We start from the raw sequence: 26,121 nt of genomic DNA on the forward strand, positions 1-26,121 counted from the left end.
TTAAGTTGATAGTGGACGTAGAAATTTTTTTTTTTTTGAAAAGTGCAAAATATAGCCATGAGACATTTTTTTTCTAAAATAAATGCAAGTGTTACATTTATTTTGAAAAAAAAGAAGCAAATTCCATTAAGTTAGTACAACTAGTTACAATAAGTGGCTGTTGGCATCTTAATGAAATCACTGTTTCATAGTTACGCAAAATACATAATTTATGCTGACTTTAAAAACTTTTGACATAGTACTACATCAACGTCTTCTAAAGTTTAAAGCATACACCATATCATTGCAGGATATGGTGCATTCTTTGAGTGGATAACTGAGTGGTTAAAAAACTAAAAAGTGATTGGTCATCAATAATAGCAAGTCAATATGTGATAAGCTGAGTTCCTCATATAAGTAATTAACCTTCTAGAAAACATCGCACATCATATAAATATCTTTGCAGAAGGTAATGCAATAAAACTACAATTATATCATGCAGTCCACTTCTAAGAAGTGGCTCATAAAAGTTTTTCAACTTTGACAAATTCAAGTAAGTTATCATGCTTTTACTCAATGCCTGGGATTGAAGACACTCAAAGAGAACTTGGAACAACTATTATTGAACATGACTTAAAGGTCCTAACATCGTACAATTTCAAGATATCAAATACCTTACATCGTACAACTTCAAGCATCAAGTAGAAGCTGCAGCAGGTAGAATAAAATAAATACTTGGCAGACTCAAAAAAATCATTTTGTACAAGAGGGGTATCATTACGGAAGATACTTAACACAAAATGTAGCGTGTTTTAATTGTCAATGTCAATGAGTTATTAACCATTGGAATGCAAGTATGAACTAGCGGATAGGAACCTGGTAATATCGTTAAAACAAACTCTACTAATATTTTTAAAAGCGGATTATGTCATCATAGTAATGCCTGCACTTCATTAAATTTTATTTTTATCAAAAGTGAAGTTATGTGTCTTAAAAAACTAACTTTTTTATAAAAAATTGTTTTCAGTGTTCATCTCAGTTGAACATCATATATAATAATGAGCAACTTATTAATGCTCATTTGTGCATGTATGCACAGAACTCATGGGATCTATTACACCCGAGTTAATAGCAAAAAAGAGTTGCTGCACCTTTTTTATTAGAAAATGTGAACAAAAGTGTATGCAAATGTCTAACTTATGTCTAACTTCAAATTATTTAATGTTGAAAATTATTTTAAATTTTATACTTTTACTTTTACTTTAAAATTGCATCTTGGCAATATCTCCTTAATTTTGATTTGTATCATTTATTTGTCGTTTCATAAAGTTATACCCTACAAGTTACTATTATAATGCTTGTATCGTTAAAGTCTTTCGTTTTTTAAATATTTTTTAAATATAGTATGCCTTAGTGGCCTAAGTGGTTAGCTTGCTACGCTTCTGAAGTCCATCATAGGGGTTCAAATCCTTTTTGCTTGCATATATATATTTTTTGAATCTTTGCCAATTTTCTAAAATACAAAACATTTTTAAAATACAAAATATTTTTAAAGCTCTGTAAATATATACATAAATATAAAGATATATATTATAACAAACAAAAAAAAGAGAATTTTAAAAAAGGGTAAAATTTCTTAAAACATTAAAACAGCGATACAGAATTTGTTGTGCATATGTTAAGATAGAGATACTTATGTTATTAATGTGCTGAAGTAATTAGTTAAATCTGTTTAACACATTAAAGAGTCAACATTTTTACTTATAAGAAAAAAGATTTTACATTCAAAATTTTATTTTCTTCAAAGTTGATTAATAGGGCGAGGTCCTATTTAGCTGCGGATGGTCTGAAAATTGATAAAAACTTGATAGAAACTTGATAAAAATAAATAAATTAATAAGCTTGTCCCCATTTTTTTTTTATATCAATTTACAATTTTACATGAAGAAGTTATTAAGTATTGAACAATTACCATTAACTTATACATATATATATATTTTCCTCATGGCAAATGCACCTCTGTATATATATATATATATATATATATATATATATATATATATATATATATATATATATATATATATATATATATGTGCGGCTGTGGCGCAGTGGTTTGAACGCTTGCTTTATAAGCAGGAGATCCAGGTTCGAAACGAGCTCTGAACATATTTTCGCGTCACGGAAAGGAAGGAGGCGTGAACTTCCTGGTTAAAAATGCACTTCCGCGGTGCTCTGTGACAAGACCGTTAGGACTTCTTGGGGCACCTAAAATAAAAAAAAATATATGTATATATATATATATATATATATATATATATATATATATATATTATATATATATATATATATATATATATATATATATATATATATATATATATATATATATATATATATATATATATATATATATATATAGATATATATAGATATATATAGATATATATAGATATATATATAGATATATAAATATATATCTATATATATATACATATATACATATATATATATATATATATACACATATATGTATATATATGTATATATATCATATATATCATATATATATATATATATATATATATATATATATATATATACATATAATATGTATATATATACAATTATTTTTCTCTTGCTTACTAAAAAATATGGAAGTAAGGAATAAGTATAGAAATGGTTGGTGTGGAATAGACTAACAAATACCCTTATTTTATGGGTCCTGACATATAGTAAGTTATAAAACTTAAATTCTCAATGTATTTACCCCCATATAGAAACTAAGCAAAACTTTAAATTTATTTAGTTCAATAATTTTTTAATTTGGTTTTCTTGGGTTCAATACTTTTTCAAACCCAATCACAATAAACCCAAACTGGTAAGTGGTTTTATTTGAAGCTTAATGTTACTTTTAAATATCAAACTATTTAACAATTAAAAAATTGGCGTTGTTAATCATTTTAATACAGTGCTACTATTATTGTATAAAATAATTATAAGTGATGTTTATAATATTATTTCTATAAAAAAATTGTAATAACTGCTTAGAATGAAGGTTGCTTTATTCATATTAAAAAAAGAAATGGCAACAATGAATACACAGAAGAAGAGGTTAAAATTAATTTTCGTTTTTTTTGTTTTGCTGAAATTGTTATTAAAGTATTAAAAACAAGAATTTAGAAAGTTGATTTTTAATGTTATTATGTCTACAGTTATCCAAGTATGTTATATTTATTATTGTAGGTATACTGGAAGGGCAGAACAGTGGTCGTAAGTGTTCTTGATGTATATCATAATACATATTTGCTTAGTAAATGCTTCACAGTTGAAACTGATATAAAAGATGTTGTTTATACCAAGTTTCAAATGGTAGATGACTCTCAAGGTCAGTGTTTTAATTTTATGCTTTATTTTAATGGAAGGTAAAGAATGTATATACATTTAATTCAAAGTATTGTTTATTTAGAGCTTAATGACTGTTTGTGCATATTAGAGAAAGGGTACCTTAGTGTGTTTACTGACACAGGTACTGCTTACTATACTCCCCTGCCATTTAAGGTAATTGTTAATAATAACATTTAAGGTAATTGTTAATAATAACATTTAAGGTAATTGTTAATAATAACATTTAAGGTAATTGTTAATAATAACATTTAAGGTAACTATTTAATAATAACATTTAAGGTAACTATTTAATAATAACATTTAAGGTAATTGTTAATAATAACATTTAAGGTAACTATTTAATAATAACATTTAAGGTAACTATTTAATAATAACATTTAAGGTAATTGTTAATAATAACATTTAAGGTAACTATTTAATAATAACATTTAAGGTAACTATTTAATAATAACATTTAAGGTAACTATTTAATAATAACATTTAAGGTAATTGTTAATAATAACATTTAAGGTAACTATTTAATAATAACATTTAAGGTAACTATTTAATAATAACATTTAAGGTAATTGTTAATAATAACATTTAAGGTAACTATTTAATAATAACATTTAAGGTAACTATTTAATAATAACATTTAAGGTAATTGTTAATAATAACATTTAAGGTAACTATTTAATAATAACATTTAAGGTAACTATTTAATAATAACATTTAAGGTAACTATTTAATAATAACATTTAAGGTAATTGTTAATAATAACATTTAAGGTAACTATTTAATAATAACATTTAAGGTAACTATTTAATAATAACATTTAAGGTAATTGTTAATAATAACATTTAAGGTAACTATTTAATAATAACATTTAAGGTAACTATTTAATAATAACATTTAAGGTAATTGTTAATAATAACATTTAAGGTAACTATTTAATAATAACATTTAAGGTAACTATTTAATAATAACATTTAAGGTAACTACTTAATAATAATGTTTAAGGTAACTATTTAATGTTAATAATTTATTTATCCCAGAAAGTTAAACAAGTTAATTATTGCTTCAAATAAAATGAAGTTAAAAAGTTAAGGCGCATTTAAAAAGTTAAGTAATTGTGGTGAAGTAACAAGTTTTAATATCATAATTAAATAAATATGATAGCATATATAAATGATTATTAGTTCATTAAGTTTAATCCTAGTGTGTGGATGATTATTAACTTGTTAAGGCTGTGTAATCCTAATGTATAGTTGATTATTAACTTATTAAGGCTTTGTAATCTTAATGTGTGGATGATTATTAACTCATTAGCTCTGTGTAATTTTAATGTTCATAAAAACTAACAGTTCATTAAAACTGTTTTATTGTATTATTTTAATGTGGGAGCAATTATTAATTGATTAAGATTTTGTAATCATAATGTGGGGATAGTTATTAGTTTACTATGATATTTTATTCATTCTGACTGACTCATTCATTTAAAAAAAAACTTATCAGGATTTGCTTTAAGTATAATCCAGCTACTGTCTTGTAAGTATGTCCATTTAATATATAAAATATATATTTAAGTATATCCAGCTACTGTCTTGTAGAAGGCCTCTATGGCAAAGACTTTATGGGTAAGCAGAATAATTCTTTCTTTGGGTTACATTTTTTCCTGCCTCAGACGATGAACGGTGGATCTTGTGAAGACACAAGCTAAAATCTGCTCAGGTTTTTGCTTGTGTCTTCTGGATAGTGGCTATGTAACTCTTGTTATTTGTTAATGAAAGTACAGCTCTAAAACTCAGTTTAATGGTTCTGAGGCCGACTGGTAGTAAGGTTTCTTGAATTTCATAATAGCTCTTAGAGAGACTTATTCTATCAACAGCTGTGAAATGTCAAAGTATTAACAGTGTTAATAATCTGATATTTTACAGCATTACATCCATATTGCGCGTGGATTGTATCCCTGTTAATGCTCTTGATGCGCATTGTCAAGACCACATATGGAGCCCTATGTTGTGAATTTGGGTTAATTAATTGGACTAAGACAACAAAGCTCATTGCTTGGAATGCCCTGCTCTATCTATGTATTAGTCAAATTTTTTTTAAGCTTAAATCTTGCTCAAAGTAACCAAAAATACTAAACATAAAAAACCCATCCCAACCACCTAACTGTTTCAATATATCTTTCACAGGTATTTGTGGTCGTTTTTTAGTTTCACAAAATTAGTTTCACAAAGAACTTGCTTGCTCTTTTAAATTTTTTAAATTTAAATTTGGGTGTTCCTTATTCAGATCTCATTTTGATGGGTACTATCCTTTGATTTGCAAAGACTCCAATAGTCACATACTTGGCTAGGGGTTATATTTACATATCAATTCATTAATTGGTCGAGAAATCAGGTTTGAATCCTTTTACCATACTTTATGTGCTTCTACTTAGCGTCTCTTCACTTTAACTCCTTAACTCTTTGTTCTTTATCATTCTCCTTCTTTTTAAGACTGCACTATTTTATATCAAAAAGTCTTTCTCTTGACTTTTATGCCAATATTGTTGTTATTAGTGATTTTAATGTTCATTACACTGAATGGATGGGTTCTAACACCGCTGATCCTGCTGGTACTAAAGCTCATAACTTCTGCCTTTCTCAGTTTCTTACTCACATAGTTAACTTTATGATGTTTTCCAGACAACCCTAATCACTTACCTTCACTCCTTGATTTATGTCTTGTCTCTAACCCTAGCTTGTGTTCAGTTTCTCCTTTTTCGCCCTTAGGTGGTTATGACCTTGCAATTATTTCTATAAATTTTTTTATCTTGTAATTCTTCTGACGATGCTCTTTCTCTTCTTGGCAAGGTCTAAAAAAGCATTTTAACAAAAATGTAGTTAGACCCACTCTATCATCTTTGTAAGTTGCATTCTCTTTACTACAAATATTATCATTGGCGCTGCTCAAAGGAGCTATTAACTCTAGTTCCATCAACCAAAACTCATCCTTCTTTGACTTTTAATTCAGCAAAGTCTCATTCTTTTACTGTATCTGTCCCTGCATGCTCTAAAAACTTTTATTCGTTTAGTTTTTTTCTATGCACTTCAACCCTTTGGAACTCTCTCCTATCTTCACGTTTTCCTGACTCATACAACCTACAACTTTTTAATTCTTCTGTAGATTGTTTCCTTGGTCTATAACTCTATTCTTGGTTTTCTAGAATACCCATCTAAATAGTGGTTGCTTGCAGCCTTGTTGGGAGTGAATCAGAACTAAAAAAAAAAACAATAACTTATGTTTAAAGTTTTTGCAGAGGATTTTTCCACTAATTGAAAATTTTTAGATGCAATCTAACTCAGGAAGGGAAATGAGTTGTAACAGTTCTTAAACATCTTAAGTTGCTCATAATATGTAATCAATTGCTATGAAAAAGAAACTTTGTAAACACATGGGCTATTAAAGGAACTTGGACTATTAAAGAAACAAGCGTTTTGGCTGATTCTTCATTTACTATTATTAGGAGTAATTTTTTTTTTAAATATCTTTGCTCCCAACAAGGCTGCAAGCAGCCACTAATTAAAGTTGGAAGTTACTGGAAGAGAAAAGATGAAAATTGTAGAGCAAGATAACGATTGACAGATGACTTAAAGGATTGCAAATTATATAAATCAGGAAAGCAAGATGAAGGAAGCTAATTCCAAAGAACTGATGTTTGAGGAAAAAAGCTAGACGAATAAGCGTTTTTGGAGCACTTAGGAACAGTCACAGAAAAAGGATGACACTTAATTGAATGACGAGCAACACGAAAATGAATTTTAGTAGATGGCACAAGAGACGCTAGCTCTTTAGAGCAGTGCCCATTATAGTATTTGTAGAAAAGAGAAAGAGAAGCAACATTACAACGATGTGATAATGGTTGGAGATTGGTTGCAAGAGCAGGTCCAACTATGTTTACAATGCGTTTTACAAGAGAAAGGGCATCATTAGAAGATCCGCCCCAGATATGGCAACAGTATTCCATACAAGGCCGGATTTGAGATTTATAGAGATAGAGAATAGAATCCAAAGTAAGAAAGTAACGAGCTCGATAAAGAGATGCAACCCTAGCAGATGCTAATTTTGCAACTGATTCGATATATGGTTTCCAAGAAAGATTGGAAGTAAGAGTTAATTCTAGAGGATGAAGAGTAGATGACTCATCAAGTACATCACCATTCATAAATATAGGGAGATCGAAATTATTGCGATAAGGATTGGCTGAAAAAAATTGAGTTTTATCTGTATTGAAGTTCACCAGCCACTGTGAGCCCCATGCTGTAGCAGAAGTGAGATCCTTTTCAAGCTCAAATGCCCCTTCCAAGCAATCAGAGAGTGTTGGTTTCTTTTCACGACAAGAATAAATGGTAGTATCATCAGCAAACAATGCCACCTTAGATGTGAGAATATCTGGAAGATCGTTAATGTAAATTAAGAGTATAGGGCCAAGGATAGAACCTTGAGGAACCCCTGAAGTTACATAATAAGAAGAAGAGTGCTGTCCATCGTTGACAACTTTTATACTACGATTGGAAAAGAAGGATCCAATAATCTTAAAGATATTGCCAGATACACCGTAAGAAGAAAGCTTATGGAGAAGACCAGCATGCCAAACTTTATCAAAAGCTTTTGAAATGTTAAGAGCGATGGCCTTAACCTCTCCACCTTTATCTAATGCACAATAAAACCTATCAGTTATTACTGTTAGCAAATCAGCTGTAGAACGAGAAGTTCGAAATCTATATTGATGGTCAGAAAGTAAGTTATTAGATTCAAGATGAGAAACTAAGTGTTTGCTAATTAAAGATTCAAAAACCTTGCTTATGATAGGAAGAAGACTAATGGGATAGTAGTTAGACGAATCAGATCGCTCTCCAGAGTTTTTGAAAATAGGGATAACAGATGCCGCTTTCTAGCAGGCTGGAAAACAAGACTCTGATAAGCACTTGTTAAATAGTTTTGAGAGTATAAGCAACAGCTCCAGAGAACACTTCTGCAAGACTACAACAGGTATGCTGTCAGAACCACAAGCTGTAGAAAAGTCTAAGGAAGAAATTACTTTAGATACAGAAGCTGAAGTGATACGAATGTCAAGCAATGGATCAACCTGTTTGACAGCTATATTAAGTAGAACGCAACTATTGGAATCAAGAGATGATATTGATGAAAAGTTCTGAGCAAACAATTCAGCTTTGTCTTAAGGTGAGGTGACAAAGTCTGAACCATACAAGAGAGGTGGAATAGCAGATTTGTCCTTATTATTAATACTATTAAAGATTCTCCAGAAGTCACGAGAGCCTAATTTTTGTGATGAAATATGAGATTTCATGACTTAAGAATAGCAGGCTTTTGCATTAGACAAAACCTTTTTACAATGGTTTCTAGCAGTAATAAACAAATGCCTGTTTTCTGGAGAATTGTTTAGCTGATAGATATGGAAATAACGGTTTCAATTGGCAATTGCAGCAGCACAATGTAAGGAAAACCATGAAGAAGAGTGAGGCTTGACCTGGAATCGTTGAAAGGGAACAAAAGATTCCATGCCAGCCTGAATCCACGAAGTTATGTAAGAAGCACATTTGTCGACAGGAAGACAAAAGATTTCTACCCAAGGGCCATCACGAAGAAAATCACAGAAAGAGTCCCAGTGAGCTATAAGGTATTTGTAAGAGGTATGATGATAGGGGGATTCAGGTGAAGAAGAAGAATGAGATATTAGTTTTTGAGAGATCAAACTGTGATTGGAAGCACCTAAGGGTGAATGTGGAGAAACTGAGCACTGACTAGGATCAGAAACAAGACATAAGTCAAGTAAAGAAGGTAAATGATTCGGGTTGTCTGGAAAGCGAGTTGGAAAGTTGACTTTTTGAGTTAGGGATTGAGAAAGGCAAAAGTTGTGGGCTTTAATGCCTGCAGAGTCACTGACACTAGAGCCAAGCCATTCAGAGTGGTAAGCATTAAAGTCACCGACAACAACTATATTAGCTGATGGATAAAGAGAGAGGGCTTTGTCAATATGATCAGAAATAACATCAAAAAGAGTGCAGTCTTGAGATATAGAACAAAGGAGCGCGATATAGAACAAAGAGAAAGGAAATAGAGTGAAATGGTGCTAAACGAAAGCACATAGAAGAATAGTCTGTGGATTCAAACCTAGTTTCACGATAAATGGGTGAATTCTTACAAATGTAAATGCCCAGGCCAAGCATGTGACTATTGGAGTCTTTTTGAATTAAAGGAAGATAACCATCAACACTAAGATCACAATATGAGACAGCTGAACTCAAATTAGTCTCAAAAAGAGCTAGTAGGTCTGGTGAACTTTGCAAGGAATAAGACTCAACAGAAGAAAAGTTACTCCGAAGACCATGAATATTAGCGAATGATAGGTTTAGTGAACTTGGTTATGATGCTGGTTTTTTGTGTTTTATAGTTTTTGGTACTTTATTCATTTTTAAATTAGATTGAAGAACTTGACTCAAAGCATAGATAGTACTCAGAACACCGTTTAATAGCCCAAGCAATTGCCTCATTACTACTAATAACCCTAAGCCGTAACAAAGAGCTCCAAATTTGGCCTCCGCAATGCACACCAAAAGTACAAACAGGGACACCATTCATGCGCAACATGGCACTGTTAATACTTTGATATTTTTCAGCTGTTAATGGAATCAGCCTCTCTGAGAGCTACCACAGAGTTCAGGAAATCTGACTACCAGCCGGCCTTAGAACCATGAAACTGAGTTTTAGAGCTGTACCCTCATTAGGAGATAATAGAATGAGTTGCCTAGTCATAAAAACAGAGACACAAGCAAAACCCATGCATTGAGTCAAGAAGATCCAGCATTCAACATCCTAAACTGGAAACAATGTATTAAAAATACATCTGCGCCAGCCTAATAGATGAAGAAGGGGTGCGAGGCTGGGCAACAGATAGAATCTGTTTACCCCTTAACCCCTTATTATGATTAGAAGAAATTTATTAAGAAACATATTAAGATTGTTTGTGAAACAAAAAGTAATTGATAAATATTTTATTTCTGCCTAATTAAACGAAGTTGACATTTAAAAAAGTTTATTTGTTATTCTTGAAATTCAATGATCAGCATTGATTCGCTGAAATACAAAAATTGAAAAGTATTTAAAATAAATTAATAATAAATTTAAATAAATTAAAATTAAAAATACATTTTTTGTATATTTTTTCTATACATAACAGTTTATGTATTACACTTTTTGTATTTTTGCGATCTTTTATGTAAGTATTTGTGATATCTGTAATATCTTAGTACCATATAATATCTTGTGCATTTTAATTTTTTTCATTATATAACCATTTAATGCACAAGAAAGATTTTAATAATTGAAATAAAAAAGTTTTTAAATTATATAGCCATTTAATGCATAACAGAGTGGGCCAAGATCAACATAAAATGAACAAAAAACCATAACTTCTTTATTTTTAAAGTTGTCACATTGAAATTTTTATCAGTGACTCTAGTCATCATGAAGATCTTTTGCAGATACAGGCTCCCTAATAGAAAAGGGTGTATAGGGCGTTAGAGATTTTAGACATATTTTTTTGTTATTTTTAGAAGCAGTTTTTACCAGATTCGAAGCATTAATTAATTAAAATGTTTGTTATGTGTTTAAACTTTTTATAAACAAAGAAGCATTATTTTATAAACAAAGAAACAGTTTTTACCAGATTCGAAACATTAATTAATTAAAATGATTATTATGTGTTTAAACTTTTTATAAACAAAGAAACATTTATTTATTAGATATTTTATCAAAAATCTGAGTAAAATATACAAAACTTAAAATTAAAAAAAAGTTACATTAAAAGTTAACAATATTTGTTAAGTTCAATTATTTCTAAGCTCAAAATAATTTCTTTAATACATCTCAAACTCCTTCTTAGAGAGCTAATAATTGGATTACCATGTAGTTGTGTTAATTAATAATTGGATCTGAACTGCACAATAATCTTTGCCTAACATCTTTATTAGTGACTTTCCTTGAATAATTTCTTGTATAGTGTTCTCTATAATTTTTAATGTCTTTATTTCGACCTTCTTGAGCTTCCTCAGAAAGAAGACTGGTACTGGTTTATCTCTTACAACTGGAGAACTATGAGTTAGAATTTTATGTACAATTTGAGGCATTTGAAACCATAGGTACAGAGAAATGTAGAGTTCTGCTGTTTCTCTGGTATATTTTTCAAGTTTATCAGCGTTAATTTGATGTTTGCACGATAAATCACAAAGAATTATGTTGAAACATTTCATGAGATTTTTATCTAAGCCAAGTATTTCAGCAGACATAGTTTCGGAATACTTTTTGAGCCGTGTTTCCATCATTTGTTGTACCTAAACCGCTGCTTTTTGGCACATCTACAATTAAACCTAAGTGATCTTTCATCTTTTGTTGAACAATATATTTTTTTTATAACAATTTCTTTATCATCTTCTCCTTTATCTTGCCACTTTCCTAATTCAATTCTATAACTTATATGAAGGCAGCATTCAAAGAACCTAATCCATTCATGTAATGTGCTCAATCCGAGCTCAGTGGAAACTGTATTATAGATTTTTGAAAAAGCAACATTTAGATTCTTCATATTTGAAGGGGTCAGTCCACAAATGCTACATAATTGGAAGGAATTACTTAAAGGCGAAACTATAGTAGCCATTTTTCCATTAATCATTGTGCATTCTAACTTATGTTTGATAACAAAGGAATTAAAGATTGTTGGTTTCAAATTACTGTTCTTAAAGGAAATATATTCTTGTGTAATAACCTCAACACTTTCTTTTACATATTGAAATTGTACTTGACGACAGCAAAGTGTAGAGGATGATTTTTCATTAGTACATAGTGATTCGTCAGATTCTTCAATATAAAGTTTAATTGGAACAATGCAGGATAAAAATAAAGATTGTTCCTCAACATAACTAATACTTATCTTGTCTTGTGTACTTTGTTTGTATAATGACTGGCCGGTTGAACCATCTAATCCTACTTTGTGTATAAAGACAAGAATGGATTTCTCAGAAGCCTTTACAGATTCATTGAGTATTTTTAATAACCTGTATGTAGTATGGTCAATAAGGCTCTGTAAATCAGCTGAGGCTGAATAATCAGTAGTTTTTATTCCACAATGTGCTTCTTACATAATTCCACAATGAGGTATGTATAAATCTTTTTCTTCCCTTCATTATAAGTTGGATACAATTTGTTTCCTTTAGAAACTGCTCAATGCGAATTGTTTGGTAAGCGGCTTTACTAAGTCGGAAGTCCAAAATTAACGCTAATGCTTCCTCTCCAGTATACATTGTTATTGAATTAACTGCACCATCTTTCTCTGATTTTAATATTTGCTTCACAACCTTAAGTGTAAAAATGTAAAGTTGAAAAGTGAGGTGAATACAATTCACTAAGATAATTTATCATCCTCAGTATTTTGGAGATTTTTTTTTAATATTTAAGATAAATTAAAAATGACTATAGTATTGAGGTTAATGTACCTCGCTGAACCTTTTTTCCTTATTTAGTTTCAAAATAAGTGAGTAAAATAATTCCTTTCTTTCAGCAATATTTTTTTTTTCTGCTCTCCTCTTTTTTGTTTTTTCAGAAGCTTGGGTGAATGGTATGGAAATTGCACCAGGTGGTCTTCCATAGACAACTAATTTAAATTAAAATATCAAATGATTGTATTTAGTATAAACATTTGCTAAATCATAATTAAATAGGGAAAAACATCATAAGTCCATTACTTTAATTTTTATAAAATATCATATCTAAATTGTGAGAAGAAGTGGGAAAAGTCAAGCCCAAGTTTTGCCCCTTGTCTAGTTTATCTGTTTCAAAACATGCATCACTTGCATGTAGTTTTTTTTCTAACCAGATTTTGTAATGCAACTCAAATCTATTCTTGTGTCTGTTTACTTTATTCCATTTTTTGTTAAACTGTTTAGAAAATAGTTTGAAGTCTATGTCAGAGATCCCTTCAACTTTATAAGCATCAGGGTCATTAACTGATTTGATTAAGTTGTTTTCCAAAGCATGAAACAGTTTTTGAGTAATTTCTTTATTTTTCATAACGATTAGTAAAAGAAAATTTCAATTTAAAAATATAAGTATAGTTTTTTAAAGTTTTTAAATAGTATTCGTATTTTAGATAATTAAAAATATAATCGATAATTAACTGAAATAAGTTTAAGTTTATAAATAAAAAACCACATTACTTAATGAAGTGGAATAGCATTAAATTTTATTGTTTCTTTCCATAATTGCAATTAATTATTAGAGTTCATACTTAACAACAATGTGCTTTGAACAATTAAAAATGACAAACAGGTTGTATGTTTAAAACCTGCTAAACTTTAATTGGCGCAACTTTGCACAAGATATTTTTAATGAGAAACCTTCTGCAATATTAAGACACTGTAAAAAAGTTAATCCTATAGTGGGGAAACGCGGGCGAAAAAAGATCTTGAGCCATTTATGGTAAATTTTTATTATATTTTATAATACTTTTAACTGTCATATTTAAAGTTAAAAAAAAATCCTAAATACAAGATTATTTTTGTTTGTCAAGTTTTCTAAAATAAAGCATGTACTCTGATATTGAGGTTATAAAATTTTAATTAAATTAAAAAAAACTGCGCTTACGAGGTGAAATTTAATTTTATGAGTATTTTAATATTATTATTTTTTTTTTATAAAAAGTTTTTAAATGGACGACCTTAAAAACTTTCCCAGGACTCCTAAAACAAAAATTAAAATATTTAAATGACAGATTTTTTTCATTGTGGGGTATTTACTTTTAAAATATTGCAAAAAAAAGTTTCCACAAAAACTCATTTTCTGCATTTATGCCAATCTCTGGTCCACTGTGCATAAGAAAAATTTTAATAAATAAAGTAGTTTTTAGATTATTTTCATTAAAAATTATTTACACAAGTATCTTTTATCTTACCTTACTTTTATCTTTTATTAATTTATTGTTGATTTTATTGTTTTTTTATTATTTATTTATTATTTATCTAGAGTTAAATAGGCTTATATATATATATTTTTTTTTCTTTAAAATAAGAAACTATCAATTAAGTAAATCAAGTTGCTTAATATTTTTTTAAAAACTATATTAAAGTAGTTTTATGATGTACAAAAACACTTTTATTTTTTTTCTCAACAGTTGGTATTTTTAATTGTAAACATTTTCTTTTTTTAGAATAATTTATGTTTTAATTATTATTTTATGATTATAACTATTGCTATTATGGAATAAGTAAATAAATTAAAATTTTTAGTATTATCTTATTTTTTAATAATTTTAACTCATGGTCTGTTTATATTTTTTAATAATAATAAAATCTAATTTTTTAATAATAACTAGGGATGGCAAAAATCCCGGACATTTTCAATCCTGGGATTTTGGGATTGAAAAAGTTGTCCCCGGGATTAAATAGAAAAAAACACAATTGTAGAAAGAGAAGATTAAGAAGAACTATTGTTTTAAGTATTTTCAAATATTAATTTAATTATGATATAAATAAAGTACTTCATTCATTAATGCACCTTAGTAGTTTAAATTATAAAACAATACCTTAAATGATAACACAGTATAGATAAAAATAATAACTAAAAATGATATGAATATGCATGAATATACATGAGTTATATTTGTTTTTGAATATTTTTTGTTTTTACTACCCTAAAAAATCAAAGTGTCAATTATTTGATTGCTTAATTGTATTTGATTTTTGAACATAAAATTGAGAATGCTTTTTCGAAATCCATACTTGTTAGCCGTATAGATAATATATAACCATATTTTTTTAAAGGTGATCTAATCATAAGCTACTACTTTCAAATAACAGTATTTCTTTTTGAATTTTAAAAGTTATTTTTTATCTTTATATTTTGTGTTTGTATTGCTACCAATCTTTTTTCCATCACTTCATTTGATTTGTTCATTTTAATTGTTTTGACATTATTCTACTCAAGTCTGCTGCTGTTATTATATCTGCCGAGTTTAAACACATTATCAAGTTTGTCATAATTTTTTTATTTTGGGTACTTGTATTTGGTAGAAAAACTTCTGGAATAAAGTAACCTGGCCATGAAGATATACTAAGCTCCTTAACGGTGTTCTCTTAAATTTGGTGACTCTAAGCATTATACAATTGTTTTCCGATTTCAGATTGTTGCTCATTTATTTTTGCCAACATAAACTTTTATGCATTGTCGGAAGAAATTAAAGTTACGGCTTGTCGACAAAGTGCTTCCACAGTTGCTTTATTGGGAGTAAAAGTACAACTAAATCAGATATAATTCTGCATTCTTTCTCGTTCATCTTAATTGAATCATTGATGTTAGAATCCAATTCTAAATCTAGAAGTGCCTTTTTAGAACAATAATTTTTTTAAATTTAACTTCTCATTTAAGCTGCTCCATCAGGTTTAGAATTAGAATAAATTGGAATTAGAATGAATTAGAAAATTCAAAATAAAAAGGTATTTCTTTTATCAAAAATGTTTGATCTTCCAATTAGCAAGTGCTAAAATTCTATTTATTCCATGCTTTATATAAGGTTACTTTCTATATATATATGTTTGTGTGCCACAAAATTTGAAATCAATTTTTGAAATCTTTTTTCTCAACCAATTTTGCTCAAATTTTGCACACTTTATCATTTTCGATGACAATACAAGGAAATGGAAAAATTTGACCAAAAAAAGTTAATTAAGTTAACAAAAATTTAATTTGTATTTCCCCATAAGAACACTGAATTAATAAAAAAAAAATTTAAAAACGTAACAGTAATTTTTCCTTCTACAAAAGATAACAAAAAAAGAATTTCTAGGCCCAATAGAATTCTGCTTGCATAAAGCATGGATTTGAAAAAAGAATTTTTTTTTTATTTACTAGTTTTTAATAATATATTAATTTTAATATTATACTATATATACATTTTTTTTATGTTTAATGGTATAAAATATGTATGATTAAACATATAAAAAATGTATATATATAGTATAATATTCCAAATAAGCAATAATGTTTTTAATTTCGATATAATACAGAAAGGAGGAGAATAAAAAGAAAACGTTGCAAAGAGGATCAACAGCTACAAAACCAAGCAGCTACAATTCCAAAGCCGATATTTACATTTTATGTCTAAATTTCTTAATTACAAATTAAGCTGAAACTTTTACTTTTTTTAAGACAATCCCGAAATCCCGGGAAATTTCGGAGACTAATCCCGGGATTACCATCCCTAATAATAACTTACATGTGTTTATATTTTTTTATAATAATAATAATAACAGAATCTAGTTTAAAAATTTAATTTTAAAAATAAAGCTACTTCATTATTGCTTAAATTGTTATGATTTTATAACAATGATTTCTTGATCAATAGTAAACTGAGAGTTTTCTCGATCAATAGTAAACTGAGAGTTTTCTTTTTTTTATACACAACTTGTCAAGGAAGTGTTAACTTGTGTTTTTATTTTGACCTAAAATTGTTATGGTCTTTTTTTTTTTTATTATTTGTTATGGTAAACTATGTTTAATTCACCAATTAAAAACATCTGATGTTTTTTTACTCAAAATATTTTATTCTAAATTTTAATCAAAAACGCTAAATGTGTACTCACTAATCAAATACATTTGACGTTTATTTCACCAATCAAAAACATTTGATGACATTGCTGTTTATGTAGTTGTGTTAAACTTCTATTTTTAAAATAGTTGAATTAAATTTTATTGTAAAAGTTGGACTTTTAGTAAAATTTTAATGATTTTTTCAAAATTGATTAACAACCTTGCTAATCAAATTTGATTGGAAGTGATTTTAAAAGATTAAAATATAATATTTTCAAAAAAAAAACAATCATCAATTGTTGACTGCCTGCCAACAATTGATGATTGAGTGCCGAGCTTTGTCAGCAAAAAGATATTGAACTTATATTTTTAGCTGAAAAATTTTATAAGAGCAAAAGACAAGTTGTTCAAATTTCTTTACCTTTTTACAAATAAAAAGTTGAAAACTGCAAACCTGTTAGAATATATTAGGGGCCATTCCATACCTTTTTCAACAGCATTAGTCGTATTTGGGAGAGATTTTCTTTTTACGATACTTTTCTAATGTATATTTACTAAACTTATGTTTAGATTTGTTTATAAAAAAGATTTTTTTTTCTTTTTTTTTTTTACATTGTATGCTTATATGTAATTGTCGGTTTTGTTTTGTTTAGTTTTGAATCTGAACAGTAGTTTGATCCTGACAACATCATAAAAATACTAGTTACTGACAAAACAATTGTTTTGTCACATTATTAATCCTGCAATAAGTTTTTATTAAAAACTAACTCTTTAATCTGGGTGGGATAAGTGCCATGTGCAATTTTGGACAGTATTATTCTTAGTGATAGTGTCATATTAAAAATAGTCAGGTTCTTTGTAGGTAAAACATGTTATTGTCAGAATCAGAAATAAAGTCAATAAATGAAGTTTTTTTTTTTATGCAGTTTGTCTAAATAGTTTAAAATTTTAATCTTTTTTTATAGGTTAAAAAGATATGGGAGATAAGTATTGGGATTTGTGTTGAAAGAGAGGTGTTATCGTATGAAACTGAAGATGATAGGAAGTTAGCCCCCATGATTTTTTGTTTAACTTTGTTTATTATTTTATTTATAACATAGTCATAAAACAATATAAAACATATGTATAAATTTGACACAAATTAACAATAAAGTTCAAAATAGTAAAGCTTTAATAAAAATCGTTAACATGTTTTATGCATTAAAGTGTTGTACCATTTAATACACTGTTTTTATCCGCAAAAATAATTTCAAAGAGGACTACTATTTATTTGAGAATTTTTCTCTATAAAAAAGTTAAAAAAAAATAATACAGAATATCAGGTCTGATTAATGGTTAAAAATATTTAGTTTTCAAAGTTGAATATTTTAACTTTAAATGTAGCTTTTAAATTATTAAATTTTCTTTAGTTTTTAACTTTTTTCTTTTAGCCTTAAATAATTTGGTACTCAATAATACCAAATCAAAATTTAGTTGCTAACTTTAAATGAAACCGAAAGATTTCTTTACATACAAGGGGTCAGGGTAACAACATCAGTTTTTACCATGTCTAAAAACATCTCTCCAACAACATCTGTAAATACAATGAAGAATAATAATATCTGTCCAACAACATCTGAAATTTCATTGATGTCTAACAGCATCTGTGCAAAAATTAAATGAATATTACAGATGTAGTTACATCTTTTAAATTATCTATGTATAACAACATCTGTGCAACTACATCTGGAAATTCTACAGATGTAGTTACATCTTTTAAATTATCAAAGTGTAATAATATCTTTGCAACTACATCTGTGGGTTTTGAAAAATATTAACTAATAATGCATTATTTTAACCAGATGAAGTTACATATAGGAATTTTTTCAGATGTAACTACATCTGGGAAAAAATATTAACTTATAACACATTAAATTTTAACCAGATGTTATTGCATATAGGAATTATTTCAGATATACCTACATCTGGAAAAAAAAATTAACTATTAATGCATTATTTTAGGCAGATGTTGTTACATATAAGAATTTTTTCAGATGTAACTACATCTGGAAAAAAAATTAATTATTAACCCATTATTTTAACCAGATGTTGTTACATATAGGAATTATTTCAGATGTAACTACATCTGGAGAAAATTCTTCCAGATGTTATTGGACTTGGAGAAAAATTACCAGATGTAGTTGCATCTTCCTAAAGATGTTATTAGGGGTTGTTGAATTTTCAGATGATATTGGACAGATGTTGTCAAAGTAAAAAAAAAAAAATACGTATGATCTTGGACAAAAGTGTACAGATGATATTAGACTACTCCACAGATGTTGTTGGACAGATGTAGTAATCTTTTACCCATACAAGCACTTAAGAATTTGTTAAAGAGTTTTAAAAAAAGAAAATGACATCAATAAAAATTATAATTTTATTAAACAAATCTTTGTTATCAAAATGAAATTTTCAAAAAATAATTTTAATATTTGTTTTTGTCATTAGAAAAATGCCAATATTGTTCAGTTTATTGCATCCTTTAGAAGACTTTAAACCTATTGTTTACAGATATCAAGGTTTGTTTTATTAAGTTAATTGTAAAATCATTTTTTACTTTTATAATTTTTTGCACATTTATTAACCATTTATTTATTATTATTATTGAATTCTTTCAAACGAATTTGTAAGGAGAGTGTCTTCTCCACCAAATTTTATTATAAGAATTTTGATATAGAAAGCTTAGTCTAACCCCTGTTTGAAACTTTTAGTAGTATTGAGTCTCCTCCTCTAGTAGTATCGAGTCTCCTCTAGTAGTATTGAGTCTCCTCCTTGAGTAGTATTGAGTCTCCTCAAGTGATTGAAATTATGAAACATCTTGGCCTAAGAAGGTTATCTTTTCCTGACACTTATGAGCATATTAAAATGAAAAAAAGTGGTAACTTTTTAGGAGCTGTTGAATTATTGACATCTTTCAATTTTTTTTTTGCTAATCGTGTTTATTGTTTCGGTTTTACTTGTTTATTTATTTTTAAACATCTTTACTCCGAACGAGGCTGGCACCCTTGTTGCAAGTACGGATGTTTAAAAAAAAGAAATTTGGCTTAAAGTCTCAAAAATTAGGCTCCAGAAGTGTTAGGAGCTTTGTTATTGCTTAAATTGTTATGATTGTATAACAATGATTTCTCTACCAATAGTAAACTGAGAGTTTTATCCCGAAAAAAAAACAACTTAAAAGCAAATCTTATTTTTGAATTCTTTATATTTTCTTTAGCAAGATTATTTTTATTGATTATTTTGGAAACATTTTAAGACTGATAAAACTAAAAAACAACTATTTAAGGCTGATAAAAATAAAAATTGAGAAATTGTTTCACATAGTTTTCAGTCACTTCAAACATAAATCAAGTTTTGCTTTCTTGTTAATGAATCATTTTCTGGAACATCCTGTTTTTTTTGTTTTTTTTGTTTTTAGATTATTCACCTCCCCAAGGCCCGAGGGGGGCCACTACAGTCGAGGAGGCTACTCATTTTTTTGTGTTTTTTTATTTTTTAGTTGTTGTTCGTGGTGCAACCCTCTCTCAACTCTTTAACTCAGAAACACGAACCTTGCCTAGCAAGGCCGCTGCGCGGAGAAACTAAGTTGAGTGCGGTACTTCCAGGGATGTGGTGGGAGTCGAACCTAAACTCTGAACCTTTCGCTTACAAAGCGAGCGCTCTTACCACTACACCACTACCGCATATTGTTGCCTCTACACCATTACCGCATACCGTGTACTGACTGTAATTTAACTGTTACCGCATACCGTGTTCTGACTAGTTACCACTACACCACTACCGCATTCCGTGTTCTGACTGTAATTTAAAAAGAAAGAATATATGATTTGGGAATCTTCCATTTTTTTATCAATTTTCTTGAGTCAATTTGAGGCCCCTATTTAAAAATTTTAAGAGTATTGAGTTAGGAGTCTGGGCCCCTTATTTAAAATTTTTACCAATAAGCATTAACTTTTAAATTTAGGTTTTAAAGGTTGTTTTTTTAAAAAAAAAAAAGTTTTTAGATTTTTTTTAGGCTTTTTCACTCATCACTCGTAGAAAAATAAAGAAAAGTTTGAAAAAAAAAATTTAAAAACAACTTGGCTAAAAGCAAAATTAAGAGGACAATAAGGGAAAATATATTCCGCATTTTTTCCGGATTTTTTACCCTAACAATTTTCCAGAGTTTTAAAATACCACCTGTATAATCTATGATTAGTGCTTATAATGATAGTATACTAGAAATAAACAGAATAAAACAAAAATTTTGCCATTATGTGTGCATGTGTGTGTGTGTGTGCATGTGTGTGTGTGCATGTGTGTGTGCATGTGTGTGTGTGTGTGTGTGTGTGTGTGCATGTGTGTGTGTGCATGTGTGTGTGTGCATGTGTGTGTGCATGTGTGTGTGTGCATGTGTGTGTGTGTGCATGTGTGTGTGTGTGTGTGTATGTGTGTGTGTGTGTGTGTGTGTGTGTGTTTGTGTGTGTGTGTGTGTTTGTGTGTGTGTGTGTGTTTGTGTGTGTGTGGAAAAACTTAAATAAAAACGTTTAAGTAGTTAAATTATAAATTTTGAATTTTGGAAAAAAAATTGGACACAATTTTTTTTTACATAAAAAACTTGTTTAAACAACTTATTTAAATAGATAAATTAAAGCAAAACAAAAATGCTAAAAAAAAGTGTCTAAATAACTATACTTGTTTAAATAATTTATTTAAATAGATAAAACAAAACAAAAGTGCTTTGAAAAAAAAGTTTCCTAATAAATTAACTAAACTTGTTTAGATATCTTATTTAAATAGTTTTCTTTTTTTTTTTTTTTTTTCTGATTCACTCCTAACAAGGCTGCAAGCAACCACTATTAAGTTGGGAGTTACTAGAAATAAATAGTTATAGTACAAGGAAACAGTTGACAGAAGACTTACAAAGTTGAAGGTTGTATGAGTCAGGAAAACATGAAGATAGGAAGGAGTTCCAAAGGGTTGAAGTGCAGAGAAAAAAGCTAGACGAATAAAAGTTTTTGGAGCATGCAGGGACAGATATAGTAAAAGAATGAGACTTTGATAAATGAAGAGTCAATCGAGAATGAGTTTTGGTTGATAGAACTAGAGATAAAAACTCCTTTGAGCAGTGGCCATGATAGTATCTGTAGAAAAGAAAAATAAATACAACTTTATGACAATGAGAAAGAGGCTCAAGCTTAGCATATAGACCGGGTCCAACTACGTTTACAATGCGTTTTTGGACCTAGTCTAGAAGAGAAAGAGCATCATTAGAAGAACCAGCCCAAATATGACAATAGTATTCCATACAGGGACGAATAAGAAATTTGTAGAGGTAGAGAATGGATTCAGGAGAGAGAAAATGGTAAGCACAATAAAGAGAAGCAACCTTAGCAGATGCTAATTTACCAATTGATTGTATATATGGTTTCAATGAAAGGTCAGTAGTAAATGATAATCCAAGAAGATGTAAAGAAGAGTACTCAGTAAGAGGGTTGCCATTCATCAACATAGGGTTGTTGACAGTACTGCAATAGTGTCAACAGTACTGCAATAATGCTTTCGCATTTAATCTATGAGAGATGTTTTATGTAATTAGTTAGCAAATGAATTATAGAAAAATTTCTTTAATAAATGTTTTTACATTCCTTCGAAACTAAATCCAAAATCTTTAAAATCATAAATAATTTATAGTCTCCAATTAAAAAAAATACATTTTGTAAAACTTTTAATAAAACTTTCACAGTTAACAGGTGCTGTAAAACGCTTTTTTTTATAACCTAATATTTTCTGAATAAATGTCACATAAACAATATTAAAAGATAATTTAAATATTCCATAATAAAAGTGATTTTGCTTAACCTAAAACTTTTAAATGTAGAATGCATATGCAAATTGCCAATTTGTATACAAAGTGTGAGCTGCGTAACGATAATAGATAAATTAAGACAAAACAAAAATGCTAAAAAAAAAAAAGTTCAAACAACTAAACTTGTTAGCATTGAGCTTTTAATTTTTCTCGATAATATTTTTTAGATAGTTGCAGACCAAGTTATTTTACAGATGTTTCCCAGCATATAATATACACGAGTAAAGAGCATTCTATTGCGTTGTCTTATGATACTATGCTAGGTTTGCATTCAATATGGCTAATTAAAAAAGCAGAAGAAAAGGTATAATTATGCATTGTATAACTTTAAAACTAAAATATATTTTTGTGTAGAATTTTGTATTAAATATTTTTTTGTCTTTGCACCACACTGCAAATACCTTTTATCAATGATGGCATGCTGTATTTTGACATGTTTTTATATATTGATATAAATAGTGATGATGTCTATAATATACAGTTTTTTGCTAGGGTAATAATTTGATTTCGTTAGATCATTATTCAAAAAAGTTTTAATGTCAGAGTTTTCATTGCTTAAGGAAGACTGGGCCTAGTTCTTCGACCAGGGTGTTTGCAAGAAAAAAATTGTATGCAATGTTTTTATGCGATATTGGATTTTAAGTGTGACAAACGAAAAAAATTTACATGATTTAAAGTTACACATAAGTAGAAAAATTTGACATTTTTTAGTTAAATAAATATTTTTGAAATGATTTTTTCCTTGGTGAGTTATTTTCATAGCAGGAATATATTTATATTTTATAAATGGTAAATTATATATATTCAACATGTTTCCTTCTGAGCAATCTTATCAAGTTTTTTCATATTTAAATCTATTTTGTGTGATATAAAAGAGAGAAAACAAGAATGAAAGACAATTATTTGCAATTAAAATTTGAATGAATAAATTTGATACTTGGATTTGTTTTAATTCAGGGATTATCCTTATCTGGATATTTCCGGAATTCCAGATATTTTTTTTCAACTTTCAGTTTATCCTGATATCCAAAACACTTTCTATACATACAAGTTTAGGTATAAGTTTTTGTAATGTATTTGTTTTTTAAGCTTTTTCAATCATCATTTGTAGAAAAATAAAAAAAAGTTTGAAAAAAAAAGTTTAAATCAACTCAGGTAAAAGCAATATTAAGAGGAAAATAAGGGCAAATATATTCAGGATTTTTTCCAGATATTTTACTCAAACAATTTCCGGATTTTTAAAATTGACCTGGATGATCTATATTAGTTGCATACATAACTTTTAAATGCAGTTTTAAAAAGTTTAAACAGTTATTTAAAATATTGTCATTTTTTATATTTATTTTTATATTAAAAAAATATGTATAATAGTATTAAATTTTTAACCAACTTTTTTGACGGTTTCCCACAATCCTTATGTAACTTTTTAAATAGCTGAAAAATTATAAAAACACTATATATTGTATGGAATGTTATTGAATATTTAAGTTTTTAAATATTATAGTATTTTAAAACTATTAATTAAACTTTAAATAAATTTATAGTGGTTCCAAATTGCATTAAATATGATATTTAAGTTTTTTAAACATCATCTGCAATAAGTAAAAAAACTTATTTAAATTGATCGCTGATTGAAGTAAGAAAGTTTTTGATAACTTTTAAATGAGAAACTTGCTTGCGTCGTCAATTTCAGCTGAAAAGAATATTAGTTAAAAGAAGTTTTGTTGCAATATGCTGTTTTAGAATTAATTTAAATAAGCAACAAAGGGATTTAAGGAGCAGAGTGAGATTTGTTCACCACATGAGGGCAACAAGTAAATTTAAGCGAATTTAAATATCTAGTGTACTAGGTATTTAGATTAAATAATATATTTAAATACAAATATTAATTTTATTTTTTTATTTACAAAAACAAAATTTATGTAAATTTTGTTTTTAAATTAAAAAAAAGAAGTTAATTTTTGTATTTATGAATATTGTTATTGTAAATTAAACTTTTGCATTTGAAAATAAAATTTAAAAATGTTTTGAACATTTATCTATATAATTTATGTTAATGTTATTTTTGGTGTACTTTACCAGCAAATTTAGTTTACCAAAAGTATTTTTAGTTTCTTTAATATAAAAATCTTATTAACTTATTTTAAAGTATATTATTTATTAATATGCAAAGGTTTTTGAAACTTTCCTAAACTAAGATAAATGCAAATAAGGAGTTTTTGAATTATATCAATGTATAATAATAAACATATTAAAAAATTTAAACTAGATAACTGATGTCAATTAAAAAAAGAATTTTTTTCTACTTTTGAACGAATGATCTTGCTTTTTATTGACAACTCTTTTTTTCACATTAAAAAAAAATCTATCATCTTAATTCATTTAGGCTGTACACTTTTGCTATATTTTTCTAAAATGAAATCTTTTTTGTAATTAGATTGGTTGAAACTATCAAGATACAAGTTTATACAAGATCAACCTATGAAAAAAATATAATAATTTTTTTACTTTTGAGTTATTTTGTCCAGTTTTCCATCCATTACATCTATTTTTTTTTTCCTTAGGACATGCCTGCTCCTTTGCAGCAGCAAGACAATTTACCAGAGTTTCTTTTTTTATCAAACCAATCATTGAGCTATGTTTCCACGAGTGATACACGACTATCAAAATCTCCAGCTCCTAAAAAGCGTCATTCTTGTCCACCTATTCCTTTTCAGGGATGGAAATCATCGCCTGCAGGAAAGACAGGTTCTCCTGCTATATCAGCTCGTTCACCAAATGCAAATATTAAAAGTTCTCCACGTGTCAATTATATAAATGCAGGTACTTTTTAATCAACTTTTTTTGAAGGTATTTATTAGTTATAAGTATAATATTTCATACAAGTTTTTTTGTTTTAGTGATGGAAAGTCAGAATAATGAATCAACATACATTCGTAAGTCTTACACATCTTCTCCTATGATGTTTCGTATGTCTTGTGATGAAAGTGCATTTGAGGAAGATGTTGATCCACTACCACCAGACATATGCATGAGCCAAGTGTGGCAGGAGCATGGAAACATTATAAGGTTATTCATATACATATCGCTTTTAATGGTGTTGTTATTTTTTGAAATATTAGATAATAACTGTGTTTTAACTCAGTTATCTAATTTTTCATCACAATTATCATCCTATATATCATCACAATTATCATCCAATATTTTACCACAATTGTCATCCA

At 28.1% G+C, this 26,121-nt stretch overlaps 1 protein-coding gene across 2 annotated transcripts in view; it reads left to right on the forward strand.

Moving 5' to 3' along the window:
• LOC101240980 (anaphase-promoting complex subunit 1) overlaps positions 1–26,121 on the forward strand; it is a 141,471-nt gene that overhangs the window by 6,522 nt on the left and 108,828 nt on the right. For both annotated transcript variants that reach the window (XM_065804581.1, XM_065804582.1), the window contains exons 2-9: positions 3,031–3,093; positions 3,226–3,367; positions 3,449–3,540; positions 17,979–18,058; positions 19,501–19,571; positions 23,065–23,201; positions 25,462–25,720; positions 25,798–25,966. In XM_065804581.1, the coding sequence (XP_065660653.1) occupies positions 3,031–3,093; positions 3,226–3,367; positions 3,449–3,540; positions 17,979–18,058; positions 19,501–19,571; positions 23,065–23,201; positions 25,462–25,720; positions 25,798–25,966 (1,013 nt within the window). The remainder of the gene's footprint in view (positions 1–3,030; positions 3,094–3,225; positions 3,368–3,448; positions 3,541–17,978; positions 18,059–19,500; positions 19,572–23,064; positions 23,202–25,461; positions 25,721–25,797; positions 25,967–26,121) is intronic.

The sequence above is a fragment of the Hydra vulgaris genome, chromosome 09 (assembly GCF_038396675.1).
Source record: "Hydra vulgaris chromosome 09, alternate assembly HydraT2T_AEP".
Lineage (NCBI taxonomy): Eukaryota > Metazoa > Cnidaria > Hydrozoa > Anthoathecata > Hydridae > Hydra > Hydra vulgaris.